The sequence below is a fragment of the Trachurus trachurus genome (genome assembly GCF_905171665.1).
Source record: "Trachurus trachurus genome assembly, chromosome: 14".
In the NCBI taxonomy this organism is placed as follows: Eukaryota; Metazoa; Chordata; class Actinopteri; order Carangiformes; family Carangidae; genus Trachurus; species Trachurus trachurus.
Genome location: NC_139903.1, coordinates 20,796,444 through 20,816,486, shown reverse-complemented (window position 1 = coordinate 20,816,486; position 20,043 = coordinate 20,796,444). Strand labels below are relative to the sequence as shown.

At 42.0% G+C, this 20,043-nt stretch overlaps 1 protein-coding gene across 3 annotated transcripts in view; it reads left to right on the top strand.

Moving 5' to 3' along the window:
• Nucleotides 1-18,665, top strand: part of gtf2ird1 (GTF2I repeat domain containing 1) — a 39,402-nt gene extending 20,737 nt beyond the window's left edge. Inside the window, exons 13-27 of one of the 3 annotated variants that reach the window (XM_083987190.1) lie at nt 139-219; nt 2,380-2,523; nt 5,240-5,293; nt 7,649-7,729; nt 8,381-8,564; nt 9,377-9,438; nt 10,583-10,654; nt 10,868-11,135; nt 12,559-12,587; nt 12,714-12,761; nt 12,852-12,929; nt 13,979-14,171; nt 14,566-14,603; nt 14,698-14,804; nt 17,611-18,665. In XM_083987190.1, coding sequence (XP_083843316.1) covers nt 139-219; nt 2,380-2,523; nt 5,240-5,293; nt 7,649-7,729; nt 8,381-8,564; nt 9,377-9,438; nt 10,583-10,654; nt 10,868-11,135; nt 12,559-12,587; nt 12,714-12,761; nt 12,852-12,929; nt 13,979-14,171; nt 14,566-14,603; nt 14,698-14,804; nt 17,611-17,679 — 1,508 coding nt within the window. In that variant the 3' untranslated portion in view covers nt 17,680-18,665. Of the gene's footprint in view, nt 1-138; nt 220-2,379; nt 2,524-5,239; nt 5,294-7,648; nt 7,730-8,380; nt 8,565-9,376; nt 9,439-10,582; nt 10,655-10,867; nt 11,136-11,694; nt 11,820-12,558; nt 12,588-12,713; nt 12,762-12,851; nt 12,930-13,978; nt 14,172-14,565; nt 14,604-14,694; nt 14,805-17,610 lie in introns of those variants that run through there. The other 2 variants (XM_083987189.1, XR_014595941.1) reach the window with 2 other exon arrangements.
• Nucleotides 18,666-20,043: the final 1,378 nt, after the last annotated feature.

The following is a 20,043-nucleotide window of genomic DNA, read 5'->3' as shown; positions in this document are numbered from 1 at the left end:
ACTCACCACCATGTTTTGCAGTCTGCTCAGTTCAAACATGTTCTATTGCCGACTTAAATCTGTTTAACGCAGCCATAAACACACAGTGCCCACAGACTGATGGGAACTCAGGCAGAATGAACTGTTCAATCCCCGCAGGTCCTTCAGGAGATTGCATTCCTTTGAAAAGGATTAAAACAGAGCCTCCAGATGGGGAAATCATTCAAGTAACAGTGCCAGGTAAGCGAGCACACGCTAAGCAGCCATTAGCTTTGAAATTACTCACTTCTTAAACTATAAACACAGTATCCAGCGACGGCTTCTAGAAATTCGCTCAGACACTTCGTCCGTGAGCCGATGTCCAAATGTAAAACTATGGCGTCAGATACTGCATCAGTGGATTTACTTCAGTAGACGTGGCCTCTCCTCCTCATCTGTTGCAGCCCCTTCTCCAGCTCCACCGCCCAACTTTGCATAATTGAATTTTGCAGACTTCAGTAGCCAAAGACCGTGCACTGCGATATCAGAGAATGCTCATGTTTACCAACCCTGAGAGAAGAAGGAAAAAAAAACAAAAAACTTTTCAAGTTCATTTCATTTGTCACCTTCAGTGGGAGAGCACTCTCTGACAGTGGCCACAGTTTATTCCCCCTAGTGAATCCACAGAGTCACACTGAGTGAGGTCAGGACACTCACTCTGTGGTTTAGGCTAATACATGAACATGTTGGCTGGCTCAGCCTTTACTGCTTTTATTCCATCTCCGTGTTTGCAAACAAAAGCTGAGGGGAGTTGAACGCGATGCACTGGGTCGTACTGAGGCGAGGAAGCAAGCAAGTCCTCATCCCTTGAGTCTCTTTATCTTCTAAAAGCAAAATGCACTATTTAAAAACACCTATGAAGCATAAATCTCACCAGCGTGTGTGTGTGTGATGTCTGTTTGGCGTCTTCACCTCATTCTGATGTGCCAGCATTTCTGAGTAATATTTATTCTGACAAATACGGGCTCCATTGCTGTGTGTACTTGTAACTACAGTGGTAGCCCATAGGGGGCAGCTTGAGGCCCAGGATGCCCCAGTACTCTGACAGACTATACAAATACTCCTTTTACTTAAAGCAGAAGTGAGTGATCCGGTCGTTTTCGCTAATGCTGCGTTCCAGGCAGGCTTTTGAAATCGTAAATTACAGCTTCAAGTCACAACTTACGACTTTGTAGCGTTCCAGGCAACCCACTCGTGTTTTTCCGACCTGTTTTACCGGTGAAAGTCACTACAACGGCCACTCGTAACTTCCGACCGGTGAACTCGTACCAGATCGAACTGGTACCACTTCACGGTCGGAAAAATACGAGTTTCCTTGAACGCACCATAACAGTCCTCGTCCCTACGTCACCACATTCACGGCGTTCCTTGGCTGCACACACAGCCCTGCATGCCGTTCTCTCTCCTCATTGGATAAAAACTGTAGGATACGATAAATGTTTTCTCTTCGGCTCAGAGCAGAGCAGAGGGACTGAGAGACCCGTGTTTCGGTCCAAACACTCTATGTAAGTGATTGCTGTCGGAAGATATAACTATTTAAGACTTATATTAACACAAATATATCACTCACTTCTGCTTTAAGAGCCCGGGACACAGTGCTTTGTTTTTTTTCCTGCACTGAATCCCCGAACCTGTACGTCAAGCTCCAGGTTGTCTCCCGGCTGCCGACGGCGGTGTCAGCCGCGATCGGTTGAGCCACTGTGTCGTCACCTCTCAACCGCCGTTTTACTCGTTTTCCATCTTTGAGCTGATGCAAAGGTGATGAAAGTTCTCCCGTTGTTGTCTGAACAGCCGCGCTCACCAAGTCCGTCACTCTCACGTTGACGCGCAGCTGCGCCGCCGTCTCAATGACGTCTATCTGGAACACTCTGGTTTGTAAAATACAGTGGAAAACAAGCAAGAAGTTATCTCAGGTCTTCAAAGTCAAGGTTCCAGGAAGCTCCATGTGAAAAGATAATTACCCTCCTGTTGAGGAAAAGAGCTCGGTGAGATTTATGTTCTATCTGAAAGCGATTTCAAACATCTTGTTTCGCCTTTACAAGACTAAAGGCTTCAAGGGAGGAGACTACCAGAGGCTGAGACAGTTGAATCTATGTCAGTATCACATTTTAACATCTTTATTTTATTCCTCTCTCCTCCTTCTCCCTCCCTCCTGTTTTCTTTTGTTAAACTGAGCGGCAACGTGTCTGCAGGCTCAAACTGATATCGGCCTATCACCGGGAATATCAGAAAGAAAACAGGAAATATCAGCGGCTTGACATTTCCTGTGGCTCTCTTGTGTTTGCCGGTGTGACGCCGCAGAACTTGTGAAACGCCGATAGCGAGCAGAAAAAAAAACTAAACAAATGTCGTTTTCTCCAGACGCCGGCACGAGTGGGGAGGAGCCCAGCGAGCCTGTGGCCGAGCCTGTCGCAGCTGCAGCATGTCCAGCCACAGCCTCGCCCTCCGCTCCCCCCGCGCCCCCGGCTCCCTCCGCCCCCGGCCACCCCATGGAGAATCACACAGGTAACTTCGCCTCCCGTTTCATCTACCTCCTCCTCCTCCTCCTCCTCCTCTTCCTCACCACAGCTCCTGGAATGCCAGCTCCACCCCACAGACTTACAGCCAACAACACCCCCGCCCCCACTTCCACCCGCCATCGACACCCACCCACACTCTGGCTCTTTGTAGGGTGCTAAATACGCTGCAGCACGTATGAAACCACCTTACTTTATCTTCCACACTCCCACTGCCCCACAACTAAACTTCCCCAGTCCCCTGGTAGACACAACCCCAACCTTAAAGGGATAGTTCAACATTTTTGGCAAATTCACCTATTGCCATAATCCCTATAGTCATACGGGTAAGTTCATTACCTTAAATTATTGGTGCATGTTGTTTTGAGATCCGCGTAGCAGAGACGCAAGCTGCTCAGAGAACTCAATGGGGGTGAGCGGTACTGGTCCCCAACTCATCAAATACACAGTCCATCAACTCCAAAACGCTCTTGTGGAGAAGGTGTGACCTTCACATTCACCACGCTATGAGATAATTATGTAACATTACGATACAAAAAGCAAATTGGAACTACTTTTGAAATCACTCCGCCCAGCCGCCGTGTCTGGAATGTAGTTCCGGCTACGCATTTGCCTTGATAATAATAATAAAAATGAATTTTATTTGTAATGCACTTTATATTGAGCAAACAATCTCAAAGTTCTACATTAAAAAGATCAAATTTGGAGAGAGAACGTCTCCCCCCCAAAAAAACACCCTTGAAAACAACTCCGTCTCATAATGTTACATTATTATTATACTTGTCCATGAGAGCGTTTTGGAGTTGTTGGATTGTGTATTTGATGAGTTTGATGAGGGACAAGGGACCAGTACTGTTCACCTCCATTGTGCTCGCTGAGCCCCGCAGATCTCAAAACAATCTTATCTGCCCTAATAATTAAAGGTAATGAACCTATGACACTCCTATGATTATAGGGATTATGGCAATATAGGTGAATTTGCCAAAAATGTTGAACTATCCCTTTAAAAACCACACAACTCCCCAATTCTGACCCACTGTAGCTTTTCTCTCCCCCACAGTCTCACACACACACTCGCATCTGGAAACAGCACCATGTATCAGATGGAGGCTCTGAGTCTCTCTCTGGGTCGCCTGCTGTCATAACGTCACAGCACGAACTGAAATTCATTTTTGCCGTTTCAGTTTCATCGAACTGATGCATCGTGCACATTTCCAGATTGTGAGTCTTATCCTCTTCTAGTCTTGTTGCCCAGAACGAATAGCGCTAGACATTGTGTTAGAAAGACTTGAACTGCTCCTCAGAGACCCTGAACCTCCCTCCCTGTCGTCTAGCACAGATCTGTCTGTAGACTCAAACAGCTCCCACCTTTAAACCATAGGTGACTAGAGTGAGCTCACCAAGAACATTTGAGTAGACTGCACTCTCTCCTTCCACATTTACCGACTGTTTTGTACACTTTAGAAAATGTACAGTGCAGCGTTATAATAAAACTCTGCAAACTCATATCACATCTGGTTAAAGGATGACACTCGGCTAAAACCTTATCTAAGAGTTTGTAAGTGATTAAGTGTTAACGTTGCTGTCCTGATACTGAAAGTGTTGAATTGCCAAAAGTTAATTAAAGGGACTCTGGCAGACTGCTTGCACCAAGCATGTGCTGCTGTGTTATCAATTCAATGGTTTAAAAAAAAATTATTTTACCTTAAATGAAGCCGTTTTCTTTTTCTTTTTCATTTGACAGTCTACTCAATGTGGTCTTGGGTGTAGCATCCAATGCCTTCAAGAGGTGTTTTGATTTCTTTTCTTTATTTGATTGTGCTTTGTTTAAGTTTTCTTTTCTTTCACAAATGACCTCTAAAGGAAAGAAAACCGAGGTAAGTGCATCAAATGCCACACTCTGTATTATTTGCCGTCACAGGTGCTAACAAGCTTTATGACTGTGCCACACTGAAATCTAATTACAGCGGAGACTCGTCAGCTCTAATCAGGAGATTAAATCATCTTTCAAATAATTATCGTCAAGTGTGTAAGACCTTGGTTGGGAATGTATAATATTATCTAATATATTCTATAAAGCAGGAGGAATAAGTAGCATTTTAATGTGCACAAAGAAATAAATACCAACTCTGTTTAGTTTTTATTGTTCTATTGTTTCATTACGAATGTTGCAGTGGTTGATTATGGCTGAAATATAATATCAGCATCATGATATAATAGTTAAAGATAAAAATCCCACATGAAAAGCTCAAATATTCAGTGATCTGCTAAACTTCCACTTTTATGCCTTGCATCAGATTAAAAAAACAAACGTGACACCTCCATTTGTTTCTTTTAATGTCAGCAATCATTCACCCTAACAACCTGAGTGAAATAGTAACTCGTTGCGATCACACAGTCTTGTCATGATGCAATCCACTGAAAGGCAACAACAGATAATGATGGAATTATTGCAGCGACGTACTTATGTATATTGTTAGTTTCTCCTCTGTATATTCATGCAGAATAAAAAGCTTGTTTTAGTCAAAGCAAACCTGTTGACTCACACTGACACATGTGCATCAAAGTGTGTTTTTCTTGAGCTCAGTTAATGTTGAACCATCAGGACGTTAACAACACATCACAACTTTGAATTTGTTTCCTTGTGTGAATGTGCGACAGCAGCCGTGCCTTCGCCCGTCTCATGTTGTTCTTGCATCTTGCAGCTGAAGCTCTGTCACCGAGTCCGGCCTCCCAGAGCATCAGAAGATCCTCTGAAGGTAAGGCGGGAAAATATCACCACACAGCATGGATACTAATGATCAGATCCACAGCATGTTGCCTTTTCTATGACTGCACAATGTACATATTGTGTAGGAAGATGTAAATGCAACACAACAGCTACAAAACGTTTGATCTGGTCATGCACTACACAGTATAACTCTCTCGAGTGTCCAGCTATAGGCCTGTTCCCATGGGAGCAGCCTTTATATACAGTATAGTGTATGTCTATGGTGGCTCTGAGGGCTCAACACACTGCTGCTTTAGAAACCACAAGCAAACACACAAATGTGCTGCAAATTCAGAAAAGATCTTCATTAATTTGACAATAAGTGCTGCAAAAGAACATCACAACACGTGCAAATAGACAAAGATGCTGCAAATTCAGTCCTACAGCATACATACCTAAGTGTCTCCAGGATTGGTGCCATGAACAGCCTCCAGGGGCCAAATGTATAAAACTCTGTGTATATTTAGGTGTAGAATGATGTATAAAACCCCACGTACGTATATTCCCACATGTTTTTTTCTTATACATCTCAACCATCCTGAAATTGTGTGCATGTGCACAAGTCCTTTGACCATGCCCACGATTCATCATAGATGGCTTCCGACACCCCCCCAGTTGCCTGTTTTGCATATAAAAGGCCGAGATTTAATTTGAGGAGAAATTGCGGAAGCAACAAAGAAACAGTTGAACAAGAAGCGCCATTTCACAGATTGTGAAATAGAAGTCATAGTTGAAGAAAATGATAAAAGAAAACATTTAGCTATTCTTTGGAAGCTTAAGCTCTGGCATGACAAATAAAACCAAGCAAGGTGAATGGCAGGGTGCAGCAAATTCGGTGAGTTCTGAGCTAACAGACACTGGAGATTTAAAAAGGAAAACACCAGCGCCCTCTCTGCTAATGCGCACGGCATCTGTCCTGATCCAAACTGCCGTCAGTGGCATTGTGATAGATGAATCAGGAGACACAGATTCAGTTTCAGACCCAGTTTCAATCTTATTGCAATCAGACATGCAATGAAAACTAACTAGTTTGTTCTTTGTTACAATGTGCATTATTTTATTCATAGATTGTGATGAAGACCCTGGTGCCTCCGGTGCCAGTGCGCCACAGCCAGACGCACGAGCGTGTCCTTACTGACCGTGTCCTATAATCACAAAATGAGATCATTATAAACTGTATCGATGGAAGTGAGGGAACATGAAGTGATACTGCGGGAATCATCAAAAGAAATAAACTAGTTTTTTTTTATTTCCTCTTGTTTCATTAAACAAACACTGTTCACTTACCACGCTTACAGTCGCACATCAAGACATAGTTGGACAGCTGCTGCAGCTGGTGGTGATAATTATTATTATTAACACAATGTAATGAAAGAAGAAAATATCTATCCTTTTTGCCAACTACGCACGGTGTGAAACATGTGTACCAGTACACACATTCTCACCACACGTGGATTTTTATACATTTGGAAAAATACATGAAAAGTGGCGTATGCACACATTTCATGTGTACGCAGTATGGTTTATACATTTGGCCCCAGGGGTCCAAGTCCAACCTGTGACCCAATATCACCACTCACCCTCTTTCTCTCAGTCTTTGTTGGAATTAATTAGAATTAAATGAAACAGAGAGGAGTGATGAACCAGCTGTGACTCACTTGTTATTTCATGCTTTTAACTTGAAAAGTCACGATTCTGAGTCCCAGCAGGTGCATCACTTTTTAGTGTCCCCCTGGAAACGTCTCTGTTGTGTTTTGTGAATGTGCAGCATATGTTGTCATATTGATAAGGTTTTCTGAATTTGCAGCTTGTTTGTGAATTTCTTAAAATACAGTGAGTCGAGCTCTCAGGGCCACCTTTGCCTGTTTGATTTCAAGTTTTACGTCCATAGCCTTGGACATCAAGTGGTTAATGACTTCTCTGTTATAACTGAGCTCCTAAAGTTGACTACAGAAAATGTATTGTGATCATTTTACAACATGTAGTCATGGTAGCTGATATTGTGTGCTTTGAGTTCAGGTGTGTTGTAGTTCATTTTAGTCACATCCACCCCAAGAGTTATTCCCAACTTTGTTTTTCAACTCCACTTTCTTCTCTCTTAACGTCTGTTTGATGTGGTCTGTGGTGATTAATGCACCACACAGTCAGTTTGTCATTATCAGGTCAGCATGGGACAGCGGGCATTCATCAAAATAAAGTTGCAGCGGGGGAGAAGTGATAATGTTCACAGATGTGAGGGCTCCCGCTAACTGAGCTGCCCTTGTGTAATAACTCTCCTTTGACTGCTCGTGGTGTAAATGTTGTGGCGTTTTTATTTTTATTTTTATTTGTTGCACTCCTTCAGCAGGGAGTCTGGTGGAGGACATTGGTGAGATGATCCTGCAGCTGCGGAGACAAGTGGAGAGCGTCTTCAGCATTAAGTACGGTAAGCTACCTGTAGTGGTGCCTCCCAGGCTGGGAGCTGATGTCAGGCCTGCTCATTTTGCTGTAATACTTTGATCTCCTCCACATGTACACACGCCCAGTACACATGTACAGAGATTAAAAAGTTGAGCCTATAAAGTATGTTTGAATATTAAATAATTGAGGACATCCGAATCAGGCTGGGGCAATGCATCTAAATTTTACATCAGAGGAGGTTAAGCAGAGGTAGAAATCAGTCCTGTGGCACTTTAGAAAGTATATGAAGGATCAACAACTTCCATCAACAGAAAAATGAGGCCTGTGAAAATTCATTAGTGACAGTCAAACAGTGTGTCTTTGAAGAATTAGCAGGCAAATCACAAGTTGTTAGTTTGATTTTTCTGTTTGGACTTTTAGCTCTGATTTAGTAGCTCATGGTTTGCTAATATTCATTTTGAAAAGCTAGGATTATACGAGCAGGTTAGAAGGTGTGGGGCCTGCTAAAGTCATAGTACTGACAAGAGTGATACTTTGGTTTTATTTTTTTTAATTTTGTCAGTCATTTGTTTGCGAATAGTCAGTGTGTGAGATGATGTAACGTGCTGACAACACTTGGACTAATTCAGTGAAGTGAAGCCTCTTCCTCTGTTTCTGTCCTTTTGCTCTTCCTCAGCTGACGCTCTGGGTCTACCTGAACCAGCCAAGGTGCCCTACTCCAAGTTCCAGATGTACCCTGAGGATCTGTACGTCACCGGACTGCCGGAGGGAATCTCCCTCCGAAGGCCCAACTGTTTCGGAGCGGCCAAGCTGCGCAAGATCCTGTCAGCTAGCAGTCAGATAAAGTTTTTTATCAAAAGGTGAAGGAACAGTTTACTCTCATCTGCATATCGCTTTTTTTTTTTTAAATTAAGTAACATGCGTATTAACAGTTAAACCAGGTTGTCCTCATATAACAACGTTACACTTTGAAGCAGCTAGCTGCAAGTTTTGCTATTGCTATAGCTAATGTTAGCATTGACAGCTGCTTACTTCCCACACTTCCCAGTGTAGAAGACATGTTGTGAGGTCAGCACCAGAGACGTCACTCCTCTGCTCACTAACAACTGTCTCCAGCGGTTGAAAGCAACAGCACTGTTACCTTTTGTCTCTACATATTTTTTCTACTGAAGCTAGCATGCTAACCAGCTAACCCCAGCCTGTCTTAGCACTTTCTGGCAGAAACTCACTGCTTTACTACGAGCACAGTGGCCCCTAAACTTAAAAATTTATTTAGGAGCGCATTAGCGCAAGCAGAAAAATTCAGGGTGCACACTGTAAATCGACTTGCAAAGCAAATATTGACATTTCGTTTTCCTGCCACCTGACAGATTCTTTCAGTCACCCCCTCCAAATCTCACCAGTGTTAAAACAAATCAGGCAAATTTACTGGTTGCACATGTGCAATAGATGAAAAATTTACTTGCACCACATTTTAGGGGTAAAATGTCCACATTTAGGAGCAGTCTGGAGTCCTGTTTTCCTAAACCTACTAGTGCTGTGTCTTGTGAATGCAACAATGCAACAATGCAACAATGGCTGAAGTTAGACCGTCACCACCACCAGCTGCTAGCAAGAACAAACTAACTATAGCCCCTTAAAGGTTTAATTGAAACTTTCCATTTGTTTCCAGGCCTGAGCTGTTAACTGAGCAAGTAAAACAAGAAATGCCTTCAATCCCTGTCTGTGATTCAGGTATGCCTGTCCTCTACTTCTGGTTGCAGATGTTTGGTTTGCATCTATTTAAATGCAAGTAACTGAAAAAATAACAGGAAATTGTCCTCTGCTTTATAATGTGTTTTGCCATTTTATCAGCATAGGAAGACGTCATTAAAAAGCCTTTGTATAATTGAAATTCAGGCAGAGATACATTAAGGTTTTGTTTGGGAAGATTGCATGAAAACAACAAAACAACAAACCTCAGGAAGCTATATTATTCACCAGCCCTGTGCCGTAAATGCCATATTTACCTAAAAGCCCTGCTGAAAAAAAATGAAGCTGCTTTGTGCACGTCGTGGTCATGAATACGTAATGATTTGTTCTGGTTCCTAGTGCCATTATTTTGTATACATTAGTCATTTCTAATTTAGATTGTGCAAATTGAGATTGTGACCTGTTTACAAATTGCAGGAGGAACTTTGCAAGTGTTGTTTTCCTGCAATTATATACCAGAGAGCAGTTTGTGTCTGTAATGGCCTCTGTCACTGCTGCAGCCACAACACTATTCACTGTATATAACTATTATAACCATGTTATAGTGAATGAGAAGATGGAAAAACTGTAACTTAATTGTGTATGGACCTGATTCTTCTCGAGCTCTGACTTGATATTCACGTTCTACTGTACATATAGTGCACAGTTTAAATGGCTGTATACCTGCAGCCAGTCTACCTACAGTAGTAGGTAAAGCTGAGAAAATAAAGTTGTATCTCAGCAGACAGACAGTTTGGAGACAGTTCCACCATCTGGAGGCTCATAATGCAGCTTTAAGACGCTATTATACTGCACAGATGTTAAGCTTCTCCAGACAAATTTGTGATATTGGGTTAAATAAATAAAATTAGCTTGGTATCAAATTTGACTGTTTGCACTTTCCTGTGCATACTTGAAATTCTGAGTTCAATTCCAGTTCATAATCTATTTTTAAAAGCACCTTCCCCTCAAGGACAACTGAAAGTGCTTGCAGGGATTTCCCGCAGCTATTTCAGCCTTTTTATTTTTTGACAAAGCTCAGCTGCCGGAGCGAGGAGTTCTTAGTGTTTGTTGTGTTCAGGAAATCTTAAGAGACAGAGGCAAAAACAGGAGTTTAACCTCTCTAAATGATTATTTTCCCCCAAAGAGCCGGACATCAAGGACGCAGCACCAGCAACAGAGGATACTGCAGCTGTATCCAAGAGACCTGGATTCTCAGGTTTGTTCATGCTTCAATTTTCGCTTTCAGTCGACTTTTTGAAACTGAGATTTGATCCAGTTCATTGTTTGAACTTAAATAGGCTTTGTGTATTTTCATTTGCCATCCTGACTTTAAATAGATTGTAGCAGGTTTGAAGGAAGTGCATTGTTAGAATGGAAATTTACAAAAGATTACATTTCATTGTGTATTGTGTATCTCTCCTGTCCCCAGAGTGCCTGGAGTCCAAGCTGTCCAGGATCGACCTGGCCAACACGCTGCGAGAGCAGGTCCAAGATCTGTTCAACAGGAAATATGGGGAGGCATTGGGCATCAAGTATCCCGTCCAAGTGCCTTACAAGAGGATCAAGAACAACCCGGACTCGGTCATCATCGAGGGCCTTCCCCCCGGCATTCCCTTCAGGAAGCCCTGCACCTTCGGCTCGCAGAACCTGGAGAGGATCCTGGCGGTCGCTGACAAGATCAACTTCACCATCACCAGGTGGGAGCCGCCGTTCACTGGCACTTTAGTGCAGGGTTAACAGAGGCAAAGTAAGAATCAAACTGAGTACAACGCAGTTTATAATGAACACAAACCACCGTCACCAACAACTGACGTCTTGAAAACACGTCACCAAACATCCTCCACCAAGGCTGCTCAGCACTCTGACTGTGATTTTGTTTTAATAACAGGAAGTATTCACAGCTTCAGTGATTCTTCTCATCACTGATCAACAAGTCAATTAATTTTTCAATTTATCCATTGTTACCCGAAATGTCAGAAAAGTTCCAAAAGCTCCAGGAGACATCTTCAGAAGTAGCAAACTTTCATTTTTTAGGAGCTGCAAGTAGAGAATGTCTCTCCGTTTTTCTCTTGATAAATGACTTATTGATGATAAAATGAATTATTCTCTTATGCAAATTCTTACCAACTACTTTTATGTTGATTAAATAGTAATGTGACTTTTAAGTGTCTGATCAGCACCGAAATTCAGGAAATGGTAAAAACAATAAGAAAGGCAACATCTGGAAGTGTTGAAAAATCCTTCTAAAATCCCCAGATCAGCTCTCAGTGACCCGTCTTCTAACTGATTTTGAGATATACTGAGGCATCGTTGGGTCCTGCAGTCACACATGACAACAGGAGGAACCTGCACTGGCTGGAAGTTCCCAACGTATAAATGAAGTGATTTTGATTTGATTGAGACACTGTTACACTCGTAATCAAACATTTAAAGGGATAGTTCAACATTTTGGCAAATTGGCCCATTGCCATAATCCCTATAGTCATAGCAGTAGGTTCGTTACCTTTAGTTGTCGGTGCAAGCTACTTTTAGAATGGTGGAGCAGAGTCGTGAGCTGCTCAGAGCTACGCTACAGAGGCTAATGGGATTTCTTGGTTTCCCTCATCAAACTCATCAAATACGCAATCCAACAACTCCACAACGCTCTGGTGGACAAGTTGTGAGCTGCACATTCACCACACTATGAAATAATAACGTGCAAAACCGCTGAGTTTTTCAGCAAGCGGTCCCTGTATTTACCTCGAAAACAACTCCGTCTTGTAACGTTCCATTATTATCTTAGCGTGGTGAATGTGCAGGTCACAACTTGTCCACCAGAGCGTTTTGGAGTTGTTGGATTGTGTATTTGATGAGTTTGATGAGGGAAACCAAGAAATCCCATTAGCCTCTGTGGCATAGCTCTAAGCAGCTCGCCGCTCGGCTCGACGGTACTAAAAATAGCTTGCACTGACAAATAAAGGTAACAAACCTACTGCTACTGTATGACTTTAGCGATTATGGCAATGGACCAATTTGCCAAAATGTTGAACTATCCCTTTAAACTGTAACATGATGATTAGTTACGTTTTCTTTCATCTTTTTCTTTAATGTAACTTTTTCATGCCATTGTTCTCTTTGCAGACCTTTTCAAGGACTCATTCCAAAACCAGGTAGGAACAGAATTAGATTCTGGATGAAGTCTGATTAGTAAACCATCATAAGCACAGAGAACCAATATTATGGTCATGTAATATTTATATTAATGTGAATGTATCCCTCATTGATCTTTTGTTCAGCACCTCGACGAGTCACTTTGCTAAAGAAGGCCTACGCCTCTATAAGTGGTGAGTAAAAGAATCCAGATGTTTCATGTTGTTTCTTCATCAAGAACTTAATTTTGAATTTGTTAGTAACGGATTCTCTTCACCTGACAGACGACGATGATATTAACCGCATGGGAGAGAAAGTGGTCCTTCGAGAGCAGGTCAAGGAGCTGTTCAACAAGAAATACGGTAAATCAATTATTCTTTAGTGATTCAGTAAGTTATGTTTTTCTTTGTGGGCTTCTCGCCTGAGATCTGTGCAGGTGATGAAAGAAAATGTATTGCATGTATTTCCAATTATCATGAGTAGTGCCTCATACTTTACTCATGGATGACATTTCTTGAGCATGTACCTACATATAAAAAACTGTTTCTTTTTTAATGTTGCCCCGGTGTATCTCTGTGATCAACACTGTAGTTATATTTTTTTCTTGTCCTCCGGCTTACACTGTTAAATTGTAATATTTTCTCCTGCTGATTTCCAACAGCGGGGATGTGAGTGTTTTTAAATGATATTTTTGTGAATGAATCTTTTCATTTTCAAACAACCTTAGTTAACCTCACATCACACGTAATGGCAGGGCTGTTAGAAATCAGCAACACGCACGTTTTGACTCCTGAGGATCTCACTGGGGTGGATTTGAATAAGGTGATATTGGGAATAAAGCAGGAGAGGTTCAGGGAAAGTGGTTAATTCATGAACAAGGCCCAGTGTGTTGCTGCCAGACTGCAGGGTTGGAGGGATTAAAACATAATTCAACCTCACAATCGAATGTCACTGTATGTTTGCATTAAACAGTGGCATCATTATCCTCTTCAACACTGTTCTTCACACGGGATTCATCGCTACAGTTAGCTTCCCTGAATTATTTAAATGAACATTAATGCACTGGAGGCGGAATATGTGAGAAGTCTCACTATAAACAAGGAAAACTAAAAAAAAAAACGTCTCGTCTCAGAAACAGAACACACACCTAGTGTTTCAGTTTGACAGCCGCACACACACTTACCAGAATAATTGCTTGTATTCAGCAAATTTTTCCTCAGGCACTTCTACTTGTTCTTTCCTGCAGTTAAAATGAAACTTTCACTTTCTACACACGTTTGAAAGTTAGTTTGTTTTTTGTGGGGTTTCTTTTTTTCTTCTTCTTCTTCTTTTCCAGTGGGAACAGAAAACTTCTAGCATCTAGTCTCTTTGTTCCGCGCTTCATCTGCTGTCTGGTTGTTGTGTGTTTCAGGTGAGGCTCTGGGCTTGGACCGTTCCGTCATGGTGCCGTACAAGCTGATCCGCGGCAGTCCGGAGTCTGTAGAAGTTAGTGGCCTTCCAGACGACATCCCCTTCCGAAACCCAAACACCTACGACATCGTGTGCTTGGAGAAAATCCTTCAAGCCATGGATAAAATAAAATTCAACATCAAGAGCCAGCTACAGTGAGTGCTGGAGACACCTGAATATTTAGCAGCCCGCTCACTGTCACCAAGCTGTACATTTCACTGGGAATTTAGGGTTCTGCTTCTTGCTACTTAAGCTCATTACAGTTTATTTATGCATTGGATTTAAATCCAGCCTCTGAGATGTCAAAGAATAAATCTTCCTCAACAGCAAATGTAAATAATATGAAAGAGCGAACAATATTTTGACGCTCAAGCAGTTAAGCTATGATGAAAGAATGGAGGCAAAGACTTAAATCAAACAGATTTTTTTTTCTTTTTAGTTCCAAAATGAGTGTGAACAGTCGACTAAAGCAAAATCCTCTGTTGTTTATTTTGTTGGCATCGCTGACCCAGACACTTGTCTCTCTCTCTCTGTCTCTCTCTCTCACAGACCTTTTGCAGAAATCTGTAGCCAGCCTTGTAACACAGGTAGGTGCCCTTTAATGCAGTTTGGTCGAGTTTGAATTAAACTTCATCGCTCCCACTTGATGGTGATACCCACTTCTTCTTGTGTCTCCAGTAGGAACAGACGCGTCCACCAATCGACGAAAGCGCAAGAGAGTCCAGGAGAGCAACAGAGCACCCGCCTCCTCTGACCTGGGCTTATCAACCAATCAGATTCCAGTGATGGTATGTTTGGAAAACAGGAAAGGACATGTTCTCCTTACATAAATGAATGACAGGTCGACGAACACTCACCCCCAGAAAGAGATTGTTACACCAGCTGCTCATTAATCCTTCAATTCAGAAATCTTTTGTCTCAACTCCAGCTAGTGTCAAACTGGTGATTTACTAAATTGGGTTGTAGTTAAAATTCAAGAAACTTTATTTGTCAGTGAAATATTAAGTGTTGATAAGAAAATAAATTTGCTAAATTTGTAATTAGGGAGTTTCAGAGTTTAGAATATGTATTAAGTGAGATGAGGCTCCAGATTAATATATTAATATCAGATCCTGTCAAAACACATCACAGCTTTAATAGTCTAAAGTTGTTAGTTAAAGCAGAAGTAAGCGATCCGGTCGTTTTCGCTAATGCTGCGTTCCAGGCAGGCTTTTGAAATCGTAAATTACAGCTTCAAGTCACAACTTACGACTTTGTAGCGTTCCAGGCAACCCACTCGTGTTTTTCCGACCTGTTTTACCTGTGAAAGTCACTATAACGGCCACTCGTAACTTCCGACCTGTGAACTCGTACCAGATCGAACTGGTACCACTTAACAGGTCGGAAAAACAGGAGTTACGAGTTTCCTTGAACGCACCATAACAGTCCTCGTCCCTACGTCACCACATTCACGGCGTCCCTTGGCTGCACACACAGCCCTGCATGCCGTTCTCTCTCCTCATTGGATAAAAACTGTAGGATACGATAAATGTTTTCTCCTCGGCTCAGAGCAGAGCAGAGGGACTGAGAGACCCGTGTTTCAGACCAAACACTCTATGTAAGTGATTGCTGTCGGAAGATATAACTATTTAAGACTTATATTAACACAAATATATCACTTACTTCTGCTTTAAATAGTCTAAAGCAAATTAATAAATAAGAGATATTAGTAATACTGTTATTTATTTTAACACTAAAACACTTTCGAGTTTGTTCCTGAAGCACAGCACCATCTAACTGTTGTGTGGTGTGAGAGACAAAACTTAACAAACACCGAGGCGTCGCTACTGGCTACCGTATCTATGGTATAGTAAGGACACACACCATAGAAACGGTTCAGTCTTTAGGAAGAAACTTCAGTCTGTGAATCTGCTCCAAATTCCACTAAATCAAACACACAGAAATAAGCCCACCCACCTGCTCCCACGCCTCTTCAACACCAAATAATTATTTGTCATCTGTCAGTCAGACGAGTTGAGCTGTCAGGTTTGTTCACGTCAGACAGAGCGTGGGCGAGATGCAGCGATGGCAACTTTCCTTATAACAAAACAGACACAAACTCAACTTTCCCAACAAACAGGGGAATGTTACCATGGGTACTGTGGGTTTCAACTCAAGGCCATTTTTTTTACATTGTACATTGGATGTACTGACGGGTGTCACCGATCACTGACTGAGAAGCTTCTTCTTCCTCTGATCTCTGAGCTGATTTATGGAGGTTCAGTTGCACTAGTGTTAAAGGAGCTGTATGAAAGACTGTGGCCAAAACTGTTACTGCAGTTAAATTCAAAATACTACTCGTTTCCCCTCCCCCTCCCCCCAAGACTCGAGGTTGCCAGATAGTCACATGCTAACCTCTACCTCTGCTCCAGCTTTGTGGCGATGGTATCCCGAGAATCACTCACACAGTCTCTACGCCACCGGAACCACCACAATGTAGTAATAGAATGACTGGGGAAAAGGATTACTGTGCAAAAAGCGAGGTGTGTCCAGGAGAAAATGAGCCTCTCCGGGGCGGTGTACAGCTCAGCAAGCGCCCCATATGCAGACGCTACAGTCCTCACTGCACTGTTTCTGCTTTTGTCAATATGTTTTTGAGATTCAAAGTGAGGTCTTTTAATGTTTGTAACGTCAGACATAATCCACAATGCATGTAGCTGCAGCTCAGTGGTAACTGGCAACCTGGATGCCAAAATGCTTCTTGATTTCGGGCGAGAGCGGTGGGTGGCGCAACAGGCCAAAACAAAAAAATTATTTGCGTGCTGCAAATGAAATTTTTAAAAGTGAATATTCTGGCTGTACTATTGTTGTCAGTCAAATCGGTATTTCAAATTAACTTGATTCCTTAGGTCGTTTTCACACCTGACCAAGAAGACTCGGTTCAGTTGGGCAGCTGAAAGTTGTAACATTGTTGCATTTATCACTTGTTTCGGTTCTGCTTTCACACTGCCATTTCTGAAGCGCACCAAACTTTCTGAATAACGTCACACAGTTGAAAACAGACAACAACTGAAGAAATCAATTTAAGAATTGACATGTGATGTATTGACGATGTATCCGTAAAGATGATCTCAAATTTAGAGCCACGTTAGATTCATTCAGAAAAGTTTCTCTCTGAACTTCTCTCATTTACATCACTTCCCTGAACCACTGAGCATGACGACAGGTTGACAGCTTTTCTAGTTAAGTAAAATTAAATCAATGTCTATTAAATCCATTAGTGTTACAGAGGTCCTGCCGGTTTATCAGGCTCCAGTTATGCAGCTATTTCTGCATTAGATCCCAAAATGGGGTTAGGAAATAGAGGGCAGGGCCGAAACATGAGGAAGGACGGTGGAACGACACATTTCAACTTCTTAAACTGAACAGGAGTGTAAATGATGGACTCTATGAGCAGGTCACACCAGGCCGTGCTTTGCAAACGACTGTCTGCTCATATTAAAGCAGGTTTTGAGGCAAGGTCAACACCCTCTTTGTAGTAATGAAAGCATTTTCTCCACCATTATGACTGACTTTGGTCTATCATTGTCTATCTCTCTGTGTGTGTGCCTGCAGCAGTGGCCCATGTACATGGTGGACTACAGCGGAGTGAATGTGCAGGTTCCCGGAAAAGTCAATTACTGAAGGACAAACCTCGACTGCGGCAAAGGGATAAAGAAGGAGTTTGTCAAAGTGATGTTGGCGACTCTTCCACGTGCAACACTAACACTTTGTCAAGAGTGCTAATGCTAAACAATCTCTCCAGACTGAACATAGGGAGCTGAAGGTTTGACTCTGTGAATGACGTTCTGAGGAACAACAGAATGTATGTGGATCAAAAATGTCGCAGGGCAAAAGCTTGGCTTTGTTTTCTGTCTCCTGCCTTAACACTGTGGTCGGCAGGACTTTTATCAGTTTTTTTTTTTATTTCCCTTTAAAGCTGATCATGACGGTAATAGTTTTTTTTTTTTTTCCACAAAGCTGAAGATATTACTCAAGTCATGTTATTTGCCCTCGCATTTATGATGTGTCCATCAGCTGAGTCACGTTGTTGGATCCAGCATTCGGTTGCAATGTATTACTGACAAAAAAAAAATGTCTTTGATAGCGATCTGGTTCCATAACATTCAGATATTTGTACTTTTTATTTATTATATTTATTGAAATATAACATTATGTGCAGGGATGTAAAATACATTATTCTGTTATACAGCTCTTTGAGGAACTATCACAACACTAACACAGATGCTACTAGTCACTCAGTAACTACAGGTAACCACTCAAATCAAATTAAACAACAGCAGTGAAGTGTCCTAATTAGGCGTCGGGACGACCACAAGCCATTAGAAATTAAAAGGAGACAAAATGGACTCAAAGTTTGGTTGACGGTGAGAAGAGCAGGAAGCATCTGCAGTAAAAACAAGACAGACTTTAAGTAAACAGCCTTTTTATGTTAGCGCCACATTAACAATATGTAAAATATCTCATTTAAAGTCAGCCTGAATGTATCATGTAAAGGAAAGAATGGTATGTTACTCTGCGATGACTGTCTCTGGACTAACGATATTTAATATGCTGTACCTTAACGCCAATTAGGCCTTTGAAATAAAATGTGTTGCCTTGCACTTTCATTTTGTTGGAGTTTGTTGAAGACAACATCTTAAACATACTGACATGAACTTGTTTCAAGTAGGGAATATGGGTTCTCTATTGTGTCAAGACGATGTCTGCATCCCACATGTTCCATATGTACGGGGACTGAGCAGCTGTTGTGGATTACTAACATCACCTGTGGTGATCACACACTGATTGGCAACCTGTGGCTATATAAGCCCCACCCCTGGGTGGCCACTCTGTTTCTTTGATTTCCGCTGCAAGCAGTTGTGTGTTTAATTCTCTTGAGAGCATGTGTTTAACAGATTGTGTGCAATATCCACTAGCTTGGTGTTTGGGAGAGTTGGTCTACAGGTCCCTCTCTTATAGCTGCAACGTCATTTGCCACACAGGCTAGTGGAAGTGTGTGTGTGTGTGTGTGTGTGTGTGGGGGGGGGGGTTGCTTCCCAGCTGATCTCTACACCTCCTCAGCCAAGTTTGGCCTGTGTGTGTCTGCGGCAGCGCTGCCCGACACGACACACACTGCCATAAAAGCCCCTTGTGAAATCTGAACTAGTTGGAGGGCGACAGGCTTATTTGAGTACAGCTTAATTCCTATGGAAATCTAAACAAAAATACAACAAACACACCCCCATGGGCTATACTTTGCTTCTAGCAGATGATTGTATGGAGAGTGATTAGTGCCTCTCTGCAGCTAGGTGGGGCTTATACAGCCACAGGTTGCAATCCGTGTGTGTGATGTATCTTAAACGTAATCCACAACAGCTGCCCCAGTGGGGTCAGTCCTCATGTGGAATATGTGGGATAGAGACATCTCCACTCAGAGAACCAAGGTTACCATGTAACTTATTCAATATGGTATTTCTGGGGCCAATACTGATGTTATGGAGTAAAAACTTAACTGATTAATCAGCCGATATATTCCTCATGTTCACAAACACAATTGTTTTGCAATGATTCCTCAACTATTGTTCAAACACATGTGACAAATATGTATCAGAGGATTTTACTGTTTAACAATAGATAATATCTATTATTATAGATGGCCTTGTCAGGTTCATTCAGGATGAATGTGGATCCAAACGCAGACTTAAAACTCAAAGTGGTGGGGAAGAAAACTGTATTTATTGAATGAAGGAGAACACGAAAGGAATTTACAAAGTTCAACGTAAAATGGCAAAGTAAAAACGAAACGGGTCAACGGGCCTAAGTCCCGGACGAGCACAAAGTCAAGTACAACAGAAAAATCACCAAAGCAAGAAAATTGAGATATAAAAACTCATGGAAGGAACAAATTGCCTGAGGGACAAAATGCAACGCATGGACAACAGACGACAAAAGGAGAACACTGAGGTTAAAAGTACACAAGAAAACGAGACACAGGTGGTGCAATCA